We start from the raw sequence: 16,466 nt of genomic DNA, 5'->3' as shown, positions 1-16,466 counted from the left end.
TGCCTCCATGGTTTGATTTGTGGAGACCTACAGTACGTCAGAGTGTACATGTATCACTTTCTTCTTTTTTTTTTAAGGTAACAGTTAGAACTTTGGTAGAACTTTGGCAACCCTGTCAAAGAGAAGAGAGTTAGTTGAATGCAATCAACCTAATAACATTCTGCTATCCATTCTGACTCCTTCTCTTGTGTGTTGACTGTTGCGTTGGTGCCTGTGTGGGGGTTGGACAGAGTTTGCTGTCTTGATCGAGATCACTGATAAGACACACAGAGAGGGCATCAGGTCCAGGGCCATAAACCCCAGTGTCATAGAGTATGTTGTAATTTCCACTGGAACACAGTGTTGCTATATCACTCCATTGAAAGTATTGCCAGTTGTGTGTGTGTGAGAGAGAGAGAGAGAGAGAGAGAGAGAGAGAGAGAGAGAGAGAGAGAGAGAGAGAGAGAGAGAGAGAGAGAGAGAGAGAGAGAGACCGCATGTTCCATGGTGATTAATAGGTTAAAGGTTCAGTGTTGAGCTGTGACTTGTTCCGTCATCAACGGACTTTGTCACTATGGCTTCATGTCAATCGGAGGAATTGGAATTTCTTTGGGGATAGAGGATTGAGTGTGTCATCGTAGTGTTTGTGTGTCATCAGATATCCATTGATATATTGTACGCAAGCTTGTATATGGCCTCGTTATTGTTTTCATTGTGTTACTATTTCCTTTTTTCTTAGCAAACATTTGTCTTACTTTTTTAACTCTGCATTGTTGGGAATGGGCTCATAAGTAAGCATTTCACTGTAAAGTCTACACTTGGTCACAGGTAGCCTGCGAATGTAACCAATACACTTGGTCACAGGTAGCCTAGTGGTTAGAGTGTTGTGCCTATAACCGAATGGTTACTGGATCGAATCCTCTAGCTGGCAAGGTAACAATCTGTCCTTCTGGCCCTGAACAAGGCAGTTAACCCACTGTTCCTAGGTTGTCATTGTAAATAAGAGTTTGTTCTTAACTGGCTTGCCTAGTTAAATAAAGGTAATACAAAAAATGGGTCTCTAAAGTGGTGCCGCTGTCTAAGGCACTGCATCTCAGTGCTAGAGGCGTCACTACAGACCCTGGTTCACAACTGGCAGTGATTGGGAGTACCATAGGGGACACACAATTGGCTCACTGTCATCTGGGGTAGGCCGTCATTGTAAATAAGAATCTGACTTGCTTAGTTAAATAAAATTAAACATTTTTAAATTGATTTGAACTTCAAGTTTTCCACACTGAATTGGTGAGCTCCATAGAACTTGTTCATTTATTAGTGGGACAACCATGCAGACCCCTGGGCTTGAGTTCTAGCTGAAATTTGAGCGTTCTGTGGTATGAAAACAGTTCATGAAGAATATCAATTCTAAAACAATTTGACTGGAGTTGTATACAGTGCATTCAGTGTTCAAGTGTTCAGACCCCTAGATTTTTTCCACATTTTGTTACATTACAGCCTAATTCTAAAATGTATTAAATAAAAAATAAAAACTCATCAAACACAATACCCCATAATGACAAAGTGAAAACATTTTTTTTTCATTGCTAATTTATAAAAAATGTAAAACAGAAATATCTTATTTACATAAGTATTCAGACACTTTGCTATGAGATTTGAAATTAAGCTCAGGTGCATCCTGTTCCCATTGATCATCCTTGAGATGTTTCTACAACTCTTCCTAGAGCTAACCGCCCGGCCAAACTGAGCAATCGGGGGAGAAGAGTCTTGGTCAGAGAGGTGACCATGAACCCGATGGTCACTCTGACAGAGCTCAAGAGTTCCTCTGTGGAGATGGTTGTCTTTCTGGAATGTTCTCCCATCTCTGCAGCACTCCACCAATCAGGCCTTTATGGTGGTCAGACGGAAGCCATTCCTCAGTAAAAGGCACAACAGTCCGCTTGGAGTTTGTCAAAAAGCCCCTAAAGGACTCTCAGACCATGATAAACAAGATTCTCTGGTCTGATGAAACAAAGTTTGAACTCTTTGGCCTGAATGCCAAGTGTCCCGTCTGGAAGAAACCTGGCACCATCCCTACTGTGAAGCATGGTGGTGACAGCATCATGCTGTGGGGATGTTTTTCAGCAGCAGGGACTGGGAGACTAGTCGGGATTGAGGGACAGATGAATGGAACAAAGTACAAAGAGATACTTAATGAAAACCAGCTCCAGAGCGCTCAGGACCTCAGACTGGGGCGAAGGTTCACTTTTCAACAGGACAATGACCCTAAGCACACAGCCAAGACAACACAGGAGTGGCTTTGGGACAAGTCTCTGAATGTCCTTGAGTGGCCCAACGAGAGCCCGGACTTGAACCCGATCGAACATCTTTGGAGAGACCTGAAAATAGCTGTGCAGCGACGCTCCACATCCAACCTGACAGAGCTTGAGAGGATCTACAGAAAAGAATGGGAGAAACTCCCCGAATACAGATGTGCCAAGCTTGTAGCATCATACCCAAGAATACTTGAAGCTGTAATCGCTGCCAAAGGTGCTTCAACAAAATAATCAGTAAAGTGTCTGAATACTTATGTAAATGTGATATTTAATTTGTTTCTTTTCGATAAATGTGCAAACATTTCTACATCTGTTTTTTGCTTTGTCATTATGGGCTATTGTGTATAATTGATGAGGGAAAAAAAACAATTTAATCAATTTTACAATAAGGCTGTAACACATAACAAAATGTGGAAAAAGTCAAGGGCTCTGAATACTTTCCCGAATGCTCTGTATGTACTTCTCAGATGAATACACCAAGATTGATAGTCATCTCTCTTTTCTCAGAATGGTCAATTATGTAAAGCAGGAGAAATGTGCTGGAATGCACTTTGTCTAGACTAGAGCAGTCAGCAACTGTATATTATAATGACACAACTGAGGGTTACATTGGGTAGCTAACATTACAGTTCCAATAGGTGGCTTCTATCTGGGAAGGTCCAGAGCAGTCATTGGACATGTGTGCAATAACTGTAAAATAGTTCAGCGTTCTAAGTTAGGAATGAAGTATAATTAATAATAAAATACCACTGGGGAAAAAAACAGGTTGAATCAATGTGGAAAACTGATTAGATTTGCCAAAAGTCATCAACATAAGGGCATTTCTGCCTTATTTCACCCAACATTTAACCTAAATCCAATGAGATTTTGTTCTGTTGATTTCACATTCAATACACGTTAGTTGACAACTCATCCAAATGTCAATAAAAACTAGACGTTGAACTGACGTCTGTGCCCAGTGGGATTTCATCCCATTATTTCCCTCAAAACAATTTAGAACTTGATAGAGAGATGGCGACAACAGCACAGCTTCTCGTGCAACATGCAATGTATTTCAACCAGGGCTCTCAAATGATTTTAAAAAATGTATTGAGTTAATCGCTGGATTTGCTGTGATTCATCATGATTAATCGCAAATTCGGAATTTGCTCAAATTGAACTGTAATTTATGATTTTTTTAATACAAAAAGCAATTACAAGAATATTGACGTCTTGGTTTTGTCCAAAGTAACGGTTATAAAAATGAGGTACATTGACAAACGTATAGTTTCTTTAACCTCAATGTCATCTTGTTTTGACATCACCTTGTTCTGATTGTTATAGATGTACTTTGGATATTTTCAGTGCATTTTGAACGCTTTCAGACAATAGGATTAATCCCAATCAAAAAAATAGTTTTGCATTCAAATTAACTAGTGTTATTTGATGAACTCTGACAGCCATAACTTCAACACATTGTAATTGTTGAGTTGCATGGAATTACACCTCCTTTGACAATGGTGGCTCTCAGCACCCATTGTGCCCCACACAATCAGCGAGATGACTTTCTTCTGCATGTAATGGCTCATATCACGATCTGTATCACACAGCTCCTGTGGTATATGTGAATGTGTTTCCTTTCCAACCTCTGTATGGTTATTCTACTGAACATCTATTCTTTCTCAGCCTATTCAGATGCCCTATTTCCTGTTCGCACTTCTTCTTTTCTTATGCATATTTTCACACTCATTCCCCGTGTCCTCTTTTACCCCCACCTCTCCCTTGTTGAATCTATTCTTCCTGGATCACTCCCCCCTGTTGGTCACTGAAACCCCATTGAGCTTTATGAGCAGTTGAAGACAGAGTGGCTGATGGGGCCTGTCTCCTGTCTTGTCACCTGACCCAGCCTGCATGACTCCACCTAGGAAACTGGGCCTTGGACTGTTTTACCATTTGTTACCTGATATGAGATGAAATAAAATAGGAAATAACAATATTAGTATCAAAATCTTTCCATTGCACAAAAACTGGTTGAATCAACGTTGTTTGCATATAATTTCAACCCAAAAAATCTATTTGGTGACATTGATTCAATGTGCCTATACAAACCTAACAATTTAGAATCTCAGCCTATACAAACCTAACCCCTAGAATCTCAGCCTATACAAACCTAACCCCTAGAATCTCAGCCTATACAAACCTAACCCCTAGAATCTCAGCCTATACAAACCTAACCCCTAGAATCTCAGCCTATCCAAACCTAACCCCTAGAATCTCAGCCTATACAAACCTAACCCCTAGAATCTCAGCCTATACAAACTTAACCCCTAGAATCTCAGCCTATACAAACTTAACCCCTAGAATCTCAGCCTATACAAACCTAACCCCTAGAATCTCAGCCTATATAAACCTAACCCCTAGAATCTCAGTCTATATAAACCTAACCCCTAGAATCTCAGCCTATCTAAACCTTTAGAATCTCTTGCAATAACTACGAATAGCTGAGACATTCCTTTCATCATCACTCAGTCAGAAGTACAACAAGTATTGCATGGTCATATATCAGTGATGTATGTTTTTTTTAATACATTTAGCTTTATAAGACTAACCCAATCACACCTCTTTTTTAAAATCCATTCACATAACACACATCTTATGCTGCTTCATATGCCTATGGACAACAATGCAAACTAAACTGGCTTTGTATTAGATGTAAGATGGAGACAGTGGGTAGGGTGAACATCTTCCCACTCGACTTGACTTTTTTAATGTCTATTTTTGCGTGAATTATTACTTTGTTTGCTCCTGTATTTCTACCGAGCTCATTTAGTTTGGAGTTTTTTATTCCGATTTTTTACTATTTCTTATTGTTGTCGCATTATCGAGCGGGAACCTGCAAGTAAGCGTTTCATTGGACTGTGTGCATACTACAGTATGTGTATCCTGTGCGTACGACAAATCAACTTTGAACTTGTACTAGTGGTCTGCAGAAGCCCACAGTCTGTTCACTATTCCAGGGCACCAAACTGGCTTTAGCTGAGCATGAGGACCAACCTTTTATTGGCATTGATGGTAGACTATCACAGCAAACATTCTACTCTGTATAAGCTGTGCGGGCCAGATAAACAAGGCATGGATGTTCATTGAATGAGCGTTATCTTAACAACCTTTGAAACTGCTATCATTGCACCACATTTATCCTGACAGAGGTTGCCGTCGAGATTACAGGGACATAACGACTTTATCTAAAAACCTCTGCATTTACTGCCACAATTATTCAGCTAGGTAATTTATGATAGCAGGCTTAGAACAAGATAGTAGAATATAATTATTACATTCTATTAGAAGGGACATCTGTAAGAGCAACTATAAGCACAGTGACAAATGACAAGGTAACATTGTCAGGGGTATTTCCACTGTCGTACTACAGCACATGGGGTAAAATTGCCATATGCTATAAATATTTAGATAGCCAATCACCACTTCATCAGATGTTGGCCTGAGTTCGAAGGTCAAGTTGTTTGATCTGCTCCATCCAGCTGTCCCTGTGATTGAGCTTTGCTCAGAACCAGCAGGGAAGGTTTTCCCACTAAAACTGAACATATGGCTGAATGGTGACCCCCTCCCTCACTTTTTACTGATTGATCTCCACTGTGACAAGTAGCATTGCAACCACGCATCTGTTGGAGACCAGGTGACGTCTTCGACTTCAGAAGAGATTTGAATTCCCTTTTCCCTATAAGTTTATCAACATGTAGAGATAACAGAAGCAAAGCAACAGCAGTTGTATCCACCCTGCACTTGAATAACCTCTTGAATGGTAGGATCCCCATTGGGAACAGAAGTCAGTTCAACATCTAGTTTTGATTTACATTTGGTTGTCAACGTGAAATAAACAAAAAAAGTCACCATGTCATTGAATTTGGGTTAAAAGTTGGGTGAAAAAAAAGGCAAAATTCCCATACGTCAGTTTTCCACTTTGATTTAACGTCATCACATTGAATTTTTGGGTTGAAATGACGTGGAAATAACGTTGATTCAACCAGTTTTTGCCCAGATGGGTGTTGGCGATGAGGAGACTTTAGGATGAGATACGGTCACATACAGTGCCTTGCAAATGTATTCATCCCCTTGGTGTTTTTCCTATTTTGTTGCATTACAACCTGTAATTTAAATAGATTTTTATTTGGATTTCATGTAACGGACATACACAAAATAGTCCAAATTGGTGAAGTGAAATGAAAAAATGACTTGTTTAAAAAAAGAAAGAAATTTAAACCAGAAAAGTGGTGATTGCATATGTATTCACCCACTTTGCTATGAAGCTCCTAAATAAGATCTGGTGCAACCAATTACCTTCAGAAGTCACATAACTAGCTAAATAAAGTCCACTTGTGTGCAATCTAAGTGTCACATGATCTCAGTATATACTGTTCTGTATACCTCAGTATACCTGTTCTGAAAGGCCTCAGAGTCTGCAACACCACTAAGAAAGGTGCCCCACCAAGGAAGCGGCACCATGAAGAACCAAGGAGCTCTCCAAACAGGTTAGGGACAAAATTCTTGAGAAGTACAAATCAGGGTTGGGTTATAAAAAAATATCAGAAACTTTGAACATCTCACATCTCAAAAATATAAGAAACTCTCACAGAGCACCATTAAATCCATTATTTTAAAAAATGGAAAGAATATGGCACCACAAAAAACCTGCCAAGAGAGGACCACCCACCAAAACTCACAGACCAGGCAAGGAGGGCATTTATCAGAGAGGCAACAAAGAGACCAAAAATAACCTTGAAGGCACTGCAAAGCTCCCCGGTGGAGAATCTGTCCACAGGACCACTTTCAGCCGTACACTCCACAGAGCTGGGCTTTACAGAAGAGTGGCAAGAAATAAGCTATTGCTAAAAGAAAACACTTTTAGTATTCGCCAAAAGGCATGTGGGAAACTCCTCAAACATATGGAAGAAAGTACTCTGGTCAGATGAGACTAAAATGGAGCTTTTTGGCCATCAAGGAAAACGCTATGTCTGGCGCAAACCCAGCACCTCTCATCACCCCAAGAATAGGATCTCCACAGTGAAGCATGGTGGTGGCAGCATCATGCTGTGGGGATGTTTTTCATCGACAGGGACTGGGAAACTGGTCAGAATTTAAGGAATGATGGATGGCGCTAAATACAGGGAAATTATTGAGGGAAACTGTTTGTCTTCCAGAGATTTGAGACTGGGACGGAGGTTCACCTTCCAGCAGGACAATGATCCTAAGCATACTGCTAAAGCAACACTTCAGTGGTTTAAGGGGATACATATAAATGTATTGGAATTGCCTAGTCAAAGCCCAGACCTCAATCCAATTGAGAATCTGTGGTATGACTTAAAGATCGCAGGACACCAGAGGAAACAATCCAATTTGAAGGAGCTCGAGCAGTTTTGCCTTTTGCAAAAATCCCAGTGGCTAGATGTGCCAAGCTGATAGAGACATTCCCCAAAAGACTTGTAGCTGTAAAAGGTGGCTCTACAAAGTATTGACTTTGGGTGGGGGGATGAATAGTTCTGCATGCTTTTGTTTTGTCTTATTTCTTGTTTGTTTCACAATTTAGAAAAAAGTGGTAGGCATGTCATGTAAATCAAATGATACAAATTGCCCAAAAATCTATTTTAATTCCATGTTGTAAGGCAACAAAATAGGAAAAATGCCAAGGGGGTAAATACTTTCACAAGCCACTGTAGGAAGACTGAACCAGGCCAGCATTTGGTAACACATATCTGTGAAGTGTAAATAATGTAAATAAGGACATGACCAGAGCAACCTTGGTACCAACGACTTCTTTGTGTGGAATTTATGGTTGTGAATCAGTGGGTCCAACTATTATCTCCTTCAGATGCCGTTCAGCGCCACAAAATCGTCCTTCTTGCTATTTATTTTAAACCTTTCTTTACGACACTCTTGTACTGGTTCTATGCACAATCAGTAGACTCAACCCACACGTACGACACTGACACTCCAACATACACACGCAACACACACATGCGTATTTATGCCAGACACATACTCAGACATCGAGACACTTTCACACTCTTCACATAAGCTGCTGCTGCTACCCTGATTGCCTAATCACTTTTACCCATATCTACATGTACATACTGTATTACCTCAATGACCTCAACTACCTCATACCCCTGCACATTGACTCAGTACCTGTACTCCTTTGTATATAGCCTCCTTATTTTCATTTTGTGTTACTATTTCCTTTTTTGTGTGCAAATAATTGTCTTACTTTTTTAACTCTGCATTGTTGGGAATGGGCTCATAAGTAAGCTGTAAAGTCCGTTGTATTTGGCACTTGACCCACACATTTGATTTTAATCTACGCATTACTTTTTTTTAAATCAATCTGATTTTTTCCATTTCTTGAAGTCTGAGTACTCGAGATACAAGAACTCAAATGTATAAGCCAGAGATGCTGTTTATTTAGCTGTGTAGATGTTGTTATTAAAGTTCCAAGGCCCATGTTTGTGTACTAGTGCCTATCACTGCCGGGAATTAGGGGGCATTCACCTAGGACCTCGACCAAACCACCTACACAATACTTAGTACAGAAAATAAAGATAAAGCCGTGTCCAATTCAGGGGCCAAAATACAGCAATGCTAAATTCATATACTGTTCCCTTTTCTTGCTATCTAGAACCAGGAGAATCCTTTGAAGAACCCTTTTGGGTTCCATGTAGAACCCTTTTTTTTTACAGAGAGTTCTACATGGAACCCAAAATGGTTCTACTATGGGGAAAGCTACAGAACCCGTTGGGAACCTTTTTTTCTAAGAGTGTGGATGCCATCTCTCCATTTTGGAAACAATTCGGCAAACTTTGCCACAGATCTTACACAACCGTGACATTGACCATCAGTCATTGATTTGACGGATACTAGATCAGGGATATGCTGAAAATACCAGTGGAGGGTTAACATTAACACACATTTTTTTTTTTTACAGGCATTAAACAAATAAACATCTACCACACAAACTGAACCAGTCATGCCAACTGGGTGTGAGGCTTTCATTCCATCAGAGTGATCTAGGCTATTTCAAGATCTTTATCTATTTCTCATAGCAACAGAGGACTGCAAAGCCAATAATTTAATTACTGTGTAGAGTAGGCTACTGTGTAGATAACATCTCACGTTCAAGTTCATGGAGGACATGTTCAAAGACAGCTACACAATCATAATAGTTCTGAAAATCTGATTGGCATTCACGCCTAAATTCTCTGCTGCCTTGACATACAATGTCACGCTGGTATAAACGATATGGAGACAGGTGCAGGAATACACCATATGGGTTTTTAATACACCCATAACAAACACGTATACAAAAACACCGGGCTGTACCCAAACAAAAGAGCGAGGGTAAACCTCGTTAAACGACACGGGACGATACCCGTAATACACAATATATATGGCACGCAGCATAACAGCTGCACCAACGCATAGGCACTCACATGACCAACAGACATGGGAACAATAACCGACAAAGACAACAGAGGACACATATATAACATACTTATCAGGGGAAATGGGAACCAGGTGTGTGTAATCAGACAAGACAGCCCGGGGTTGATGATAATGAATCCTGTTCAGTGAAGCCTAGAAAGCCGGCGACGTAGACCTCCGGAACTGGTGAACAGAATGAGCAGCAGTACCAGGGGATCCGTGACAAACAAGGCCTATAAACAATTAGCTCATTGATTTGTCTTCTGTCATTTTAGAAGGGTCTCACGGTAGAAATGGCCGCTGGGTGTTTTTTTCCCCCAGAGAAACAAGGCATTGATGGAAAGTGATGATGACACAGGAGCATCTCTCAGATTTTCATTAGGAGCAAAGCCAATGAATATGCTTTTGCAATGATTTCGCTCAGCGGCGAAAGCAGAGGACTTCTCTGATTGATTTGCTGCCATCTTATGGAAAATGCATGTGTTGAATTAGGGGCCAAACATACTGCATGTTGCAATACCCTGCAAAAGAAAAACTACATAGACCAGCATACATTTCAAGCTTGTCCATGCTGGTCAGTGCTGATCTGATGCTGGTCAAGTTGGTTGGAACAACATTGCCTGGTCTATGCTGTTTTTTTCAGTAGATATTGTGACAATGTTTTTGAAATCAGATGATACTTTAAAACTATATTATTGTTATTATTGAAAAGGAAGCCCCAATTCATGGATTCAGAAAAGACAAACCAATCTATAGTGTTGCAATGTAGAATATACTGTAAAAAAAAAAAAACACAAAAAAAAGGCATCATTTTGGTGACAAATTAATGGAGGCTAAACTGAGTGCATATTACCTTTTGGTTGCTGTCAAAAACATCACTTTGCCCACAACGAAGCAGGATGCATTCGTCAAGGAACCACTTAATTGAGAAGACGTTTTATGACAACTGTTTGACACCTCCTCATACTGGAAGGCTCCTATTGTTGTGTCACTGTTGTTGATGTCATGTGGAAGTGGCACTGCAATAATGTATTAATTGCATGCAAAATAGAGTCTTCAATTGTAAATAATCTGACCTGTGTTTAAGAGAGAAACACTGCCACTACCTCACTCTCTAACCAAGGTGCATGAATTGAACTAACACTTGGATAAAGGTTGGGTTTTACAGAAAGATAAAATACATTTTCGAATGGCCTACTATGGGCTCAGGGACCAATTGCAGAAATCCGACCATTCATTTGTTACATGGACAGACCAATAGATTGTGGTTACATACGTTACATTTTCGGCCAAATGCATTCATGTTTCCAATGAGAATGTGGAAATAAGAAAACACTAGCATATTACACTATAAGATTACCTGTTAATGGGATTATACTGTACTAGTTAATAAATTACAGTACTGTAAATCATTTGAGGGGCGGTGATTAGGTCCAATGAGAGGTGTCCTCTGCATCACTGTTGTCCAATCTACTAGTACTGCGTTATTTCTGAGTGGTAGGCGGGTGCTACGTGGTTTAAATGGAGTCGAGTGATAGGTTTGTGGTGATTGTACGGAGATTGTGACAGCTGGTTAAATGGTGTCGCTTGACAAGGCAAGAACAAGATGTATGTCAGGAGAAGTGCAGTATTATCATAAGGAGAGTTATACTTAGAATGGAGGGAAAAAGAGAGGCAGAGGAGTCGGTTAGAAATGGTGGAAAAAAGGGAGATGGTTTGTTAAAGAACTTACAGAACAACGGTAGAAAGTGTAAGCAGAGTGAGTTGAAGACAGGTGGAGTCAGTTAAAAACAAATTCTTATTTACAATGACGGCCTACTCCAGCCAAACCCCGACACCCAATGGGACTCCCAATCACAGCCGGTTGTGATACAGCCTGGATTTGAACCAGAGTGTCTGTAGTGACGCCTCAAGCACTGAGATGCAGTGCCTTAGACCGCTGCTCCACTCGGGACATCAAAATAATTACAGGATGTGTTAAGTGGTGGTGTTCCATCCTTTCAGGCTGTTGGCCTGAAGTAGGACTAAATAGATTTAAATAGTGGAGTAGGGTATTTATTAATATTTTTTGTGAGTGTAGTGTTGTATGGTAAGGTATTTGTTGAATATTATTATATATATATATATATATTTTTTAGCAAAGTATAAGGGAAATACATACTGCACCAACAGATGCACAGATGATGCAATCTCTATTGCACTCCACACTGCCCTTTCACACCTGGACAAAAGGAACACCTATGTGAGAATACTGTTCATTGACTACAGCTCAGCGTTCAACATCATAGTGCCCTCAAAGCTCATCACTAAACTAAGGACTCATCACTAACCCTGGGATTTAAACACCTCCCTCTGCAACTGGATCCTGTCATTCCTGACGGGCCGCCCCCAGGTGGTAAGCGGAGGTAACAACACATCCGCCACGCCGATCCTCAACAGGAAGGCCCCTCAGGGGTGCTTGCTCAGTCCCCTCCTGTACTCCCTGTTCACTCATGACTACAAGGCCAGGCACGACTCCAACACCATCATTAAGTTTACTGATGACACAACAGTGGTAGTAGGCCTGATCACCAACAACGATGAGACAGCCTATAGGGAGGAGGTCAGAGACCAGACTGTATGGTGCAAGGACAACAACCTATCCTCAATGTTATCAAGACAAAGGAGATGATTGTGGACTACATGAAAAGGAGGACCGAGCACGCCCCCATTATCATCGACAGGGCTGTCGTGAAGCAGGTTGAGAGCTTCAAGTTCCTTGGTGTCCACATCACCAACAAACTAACATGGTCCAAGCACACCAATACAGTAGTGAAGAGGGCACGACAAAACATATTCCCTCTCAGGAGACTGAAATGATGTAGCATGGGTCCATGGGTTGTATATTCGGCGCATGTGACAAATACAATTGGATTTGATTTTATACTCCAGTGTAGTAGGTAGCGGTAATGCAACATATGTTGGATGCCAACCGCCGTTAATCCTCATTGAAGAAGAAGAAGCCGTCTACGTGGTTGCTAGGGTGTTAGAACCAGATACTGAATAAAGCGTCCCTGGAAGCTCCATCAGCGGATTCTGTTGTGATATGTTTTGGTTGTTTAGGTAGCAGACCCAGTGCAACTGTTCTACTCATTTGTAAGGGAAAATGTCGATTATAATCGCACTTGATTGATCTTACCCTTACTGGGACAAGAGAAGAACTTGTAGTTAGAAAGGTAAATCGTATAATTTGTTTGTCTAAGTTTAAGTTTCTAGCTAGCTAATATGCTAACGATAGCTAACTACAGTAACAACGAGCTAACGTTTTCCTCTGAGATGACACCACCCTGCCTTGATCTGTCAGGGAATTTAACGTTAGCCAGCTATCTAGCTAGTTATTCTAATTTAAACGGCCAACTAGCTAATGTAGCTAACTAGCGCATTAGGTAGCTAAACTGACGTTAGCCAACTACATTAACGTACTAGCTAGCTAAAAAGCAAAGGTAAAACTACTATAATGTCGTTTTAACTCGCTAAGTTAGCTAATTCATGTTAACTCCCGCTACCCCGTTTAGTTTTATATTGAAAAGGTTTCCCCTTTTAACTGTGGTAAAGGGTTCTTCATTGTGACTAGATATACTTAGCTAGCTAGCTACCCAACTATTTATAGCTAACGTTAACGTTACGTGGATAGTTTGCAAAACCCAATAATAGCATTTTTTTATTTTTTTATTTCACCTTTATTTAACCAGGTAGGCTAGTTGAGAACAAGTTCTCATTTGCAACTGCGACCTGGCCAAGATAAAGCATAGCAGTGTGAACAGACAACACAGAGTTACACATGGAGTAAACAATTAGCAAGTCAATAACACAGTAGAAAAAAAATGGGCAGTCTATATACAATGTGTGCAAAAGGCATGAGGAGGTAGGCGAATAATACAATTTTGCAGATTAACACTGGAGTGATAAATGATCAGATGGGCATGTACAGGTAGAGATATTGGTGTGCAAAAGAGCAAAAAAGTAAAGACCCACATAGGCACTGGTGTAAAGTACTTATATTTTGTTTTTTATATATATATAAATATATACCTTATTTTACCAAGTAAGAGCCCCGGGAACACGATCTCATTTACAGCAACGACCTGGGGAATAGTTACAGTAGAGAGGGGTTGTGATTAGGTGGCCAGATTGGGAATTTAGCCAGGACACCGGAGTTAACACCCCTACGCTTATGATAAGTGCCATGGGATCTTTAGTGACCACAGAGAGTCAGGACACCTGTTTAACGTCCCATCTGAAAAACGTCACCTTACACAGGGCAATGTCCCCAATCACTACCCTGGGGCATTTTTAGACCAGAGTGTGCCCCCTACTGGCCCTCCAACTACTTAAGTAGTTTTTTGGGTAATCTGTACTTTACTATTTATATTTTTGACAACCTTTACTTCACTACATTCCTAAAGAATGCTTAGCAGGACTGGTAAATGGCCAAATTCACGCACTTATCAAGATCCCTGGTCACCCTCTGATCTGGCAGACTCATTAAACACAAATGCTTCATTTGTAAATGAGCTACAGGCAGTTAGATTTGGGTATGTCATTTTAGGCGAAAATTGAAAGGGTCCGATCCTTAAGAGTATTTTTAAAACCAAGTACCTTTATACTTTTACTCAAGTAGTATTTTACTGGGTGACTTTTACTTGAGTGATTTTTCTATTAAGGTATCTTAATAGTATGACAATTGGGTGCTTTTTCCACCACTGCTCATAGGACTGTACACAAATAGAGGTCCCATATGGGATTTGGTTTGTAGTGATGCATGCGCTACTTGCAAATGCAATTCAACCTAGCTAAAATGTTCAAATAGCATCTACAACATGACTATTCCCCACTTTAGTAACCATGACAGCAGCTGCTGCTCTACAGATTGGAGACCAGCTGATCCTGGAAGAGGACTACGATGAGAACTATATCCCCTCCCAACAAGGTAGAGAGGAATGATACAGAAGGGGCAGTATGGATCCCTTTCTAGTTAACAGATCAATAGACTGTACACCGCATTGCTGAAACAGAACTACACAAGCATGGTGCAAATTATTGTAGTGGGCATCAAACACATAGGCACGTCTCAAAACCAAGCAATGCTCTGTTTTACATAGACATGCTAAGCTTCATGACACAGTCACTAACCTATTTTGGTTGTGTGAGAGGTCATGTAATGTTAACTGGATATTTTCCTCACTGCTTTCTTCCCCTCCCCTGTCAGAGATCCATGAGTATGCACGAGAGATTGGCATTGATCCCAATCAGGAGCCGGAGCTCCTATGGCTGGCCAGGGAGGGCATTGTTGCCCCACTGCCTCCCGAATGGAAACCCTGGTAAGCAGGCAGGCGTCTGCCACTATACCAGAAATGGAGTCTGAACCTGGTGGCGTCGGTCGGTAACATCCACTCAAGTGAATTTGAAACCGAACACAAATATTCTCACTTGTGTGGTGAATTTGTGTATGGATGGTCAACATATTTGTAGAGGGGGGATGCTTTTTGTGCTACCCCAATTAATTGCAGTAAAACAGTACTTTTTATTTAATTTTTAACAATACTTTTTTGATGGTGATTCATTAAGCAAAAATAACACAGATTTGGTCATACTGACTAGTCACAATCTCACCTTTCTCTTGCATGGATCAGTTGTGTGTTGGTCGGGGTCTCGATTCACAGTCTTTTTACTGTGATCTGAGTTTGAAGACACCTGACATTGATTCCATCTCTGGCCCCTAGCAGTGTATCAACAGTGCCTAGTATTCCCAGACACCATATACACCTACAATCTACCTCTTTAGAGGAAAACCTCTTTCTTACTCTCTAGATCCTTCCTAGCTGGCCTAGTTCAGTAAGTGGTTTCTCAAATCCCACCTATTAGTCCCACTGTTATTTTAACGTTCACTGGTCTCTTCTCCCTTCTCTGGGTTCTGAGGTGCTGAAGTGACCCCCTCCTCTCCCTCCTCTCGCAGTCAGGACGTGTCGGGGGACGTGTACTACTTCAACTTCTCCTCGGGCCAGTCCACCTGGGACCACCCGTGTGACGAGCAATACCGCAGCCTGGTAAAACAGGAGCGCGAACGAGCCGGCACCCAGCCCCACGGACCCCCCACCACCGCCGCTAGGAAGAAGGAGAAGAAGAAAAAAGACAAGAAGGAGCCAAAGAAGAAGGCGAAAGACCAAGAGCTCCTGAAGCCACCAGGAGTGAGTGGGTGTTGTTATGTTCTGAAATACACCAAGCGCATGAAGTGACTTACAGATGTCTCAGAACTCTGCAGTGCTGTTGTGTGTAGATGTATTGGTCTGGAAATAACTTCAACTCTAAATAATGTCAAAGAAGCACGGCTATTCCACATAGTGAGGAATACGCCTCAGCTGCTACTGAGGCGTAGCAGAAAATACTGTATATTGTAGAGAGGAAACAAAGTACAAAGATGAGGCCTTTAGAGTGGCTTGGCTGAACCAATATATTATTATATTATTGTATTGGTCATCAACACGACAGTCACATACTCATGCTTGGTTGCTTCATGGACCTAAGTTGCTAAGTGATACAGTTATACCGATATAGGGATTGTCGTAGTGATAATAGAGTTGTAAACAAGTCATTGTCCCAAGTCATTCTCCATTTGCTATGTGTATCCTTTCTTAACAGTCTGTAAACAAAGGGGAAAGTCCTGCA

At 41.0% G+C, this 16,466-nt stretch overlaps 1 protein-coding gene across 6 annotated transcripts in view; it reads left to right on the top strand.

Annotated features, from left to right (window-relative positions):
* Nucleotides 1-12,246: 12,246 nt before the first annotated feature.
* The window catches only part of LOC118397261 (centrosomal protein of 164 kDa-like), a 24,447-nt gene continuing 20,227 nt past the window's right edge, over nucleotides 12,247-16,466 (top strand). For 2 of the 6 annotated variants that reach the window (XM_035791850.2, XM_035791849.2), the window contains exons 1-4: nucleotides 12,529-12,976; nucleotides 14,641-14,730; nucleotides 15,010-15,121; nucleotides 15,757-15,988. In XM_035791850.2, coding sequence (XP_035647743.1) covers nucleotides 14,646-14,730; nucleotides 15,010-15,121; nucleotides 15,757-15,988 — 429 coding nt within the window. In that variant the 5' untranslated portion in view covers nucleotides 12,529-12,976; nucleotides 14,641-14,645. Of the gene's footprint in view, nucleotides 12,501-12,527; nucleotides 12,977-14,640; nucleotides 14,731-15,009; nucleotides 15,122-15,719; nucleotides 15,989-16,466 lie in introns of those variants that run through there. The other 4 variants (XM_052467396.1, XM_035791853.2, XM_035791852.2 and 1 more) reach the window with 4 other exon arrangements.

Source organism: Oncorhynchus keta, chromosome 18, assembly GCF_023373465.1.
Source record: "Oncorhynchus keta strain PuntledgeMale-10-30-2019 chromosome 18, Oket_V2, whole genome shotgun sequence".
Classification (NCBI taxonomy): domain Eukaryota; kingdom Metazoa; phylum Chordata; class Actinopteri; order Salmoniformes; family Salmonidae; genus Oncorhynchus; species Oncorhynchus keta.
Note: the sequence above shows the minus strand (reverse complement) of the source record. Positions and strands in the feature narration are given on the sequence as shown.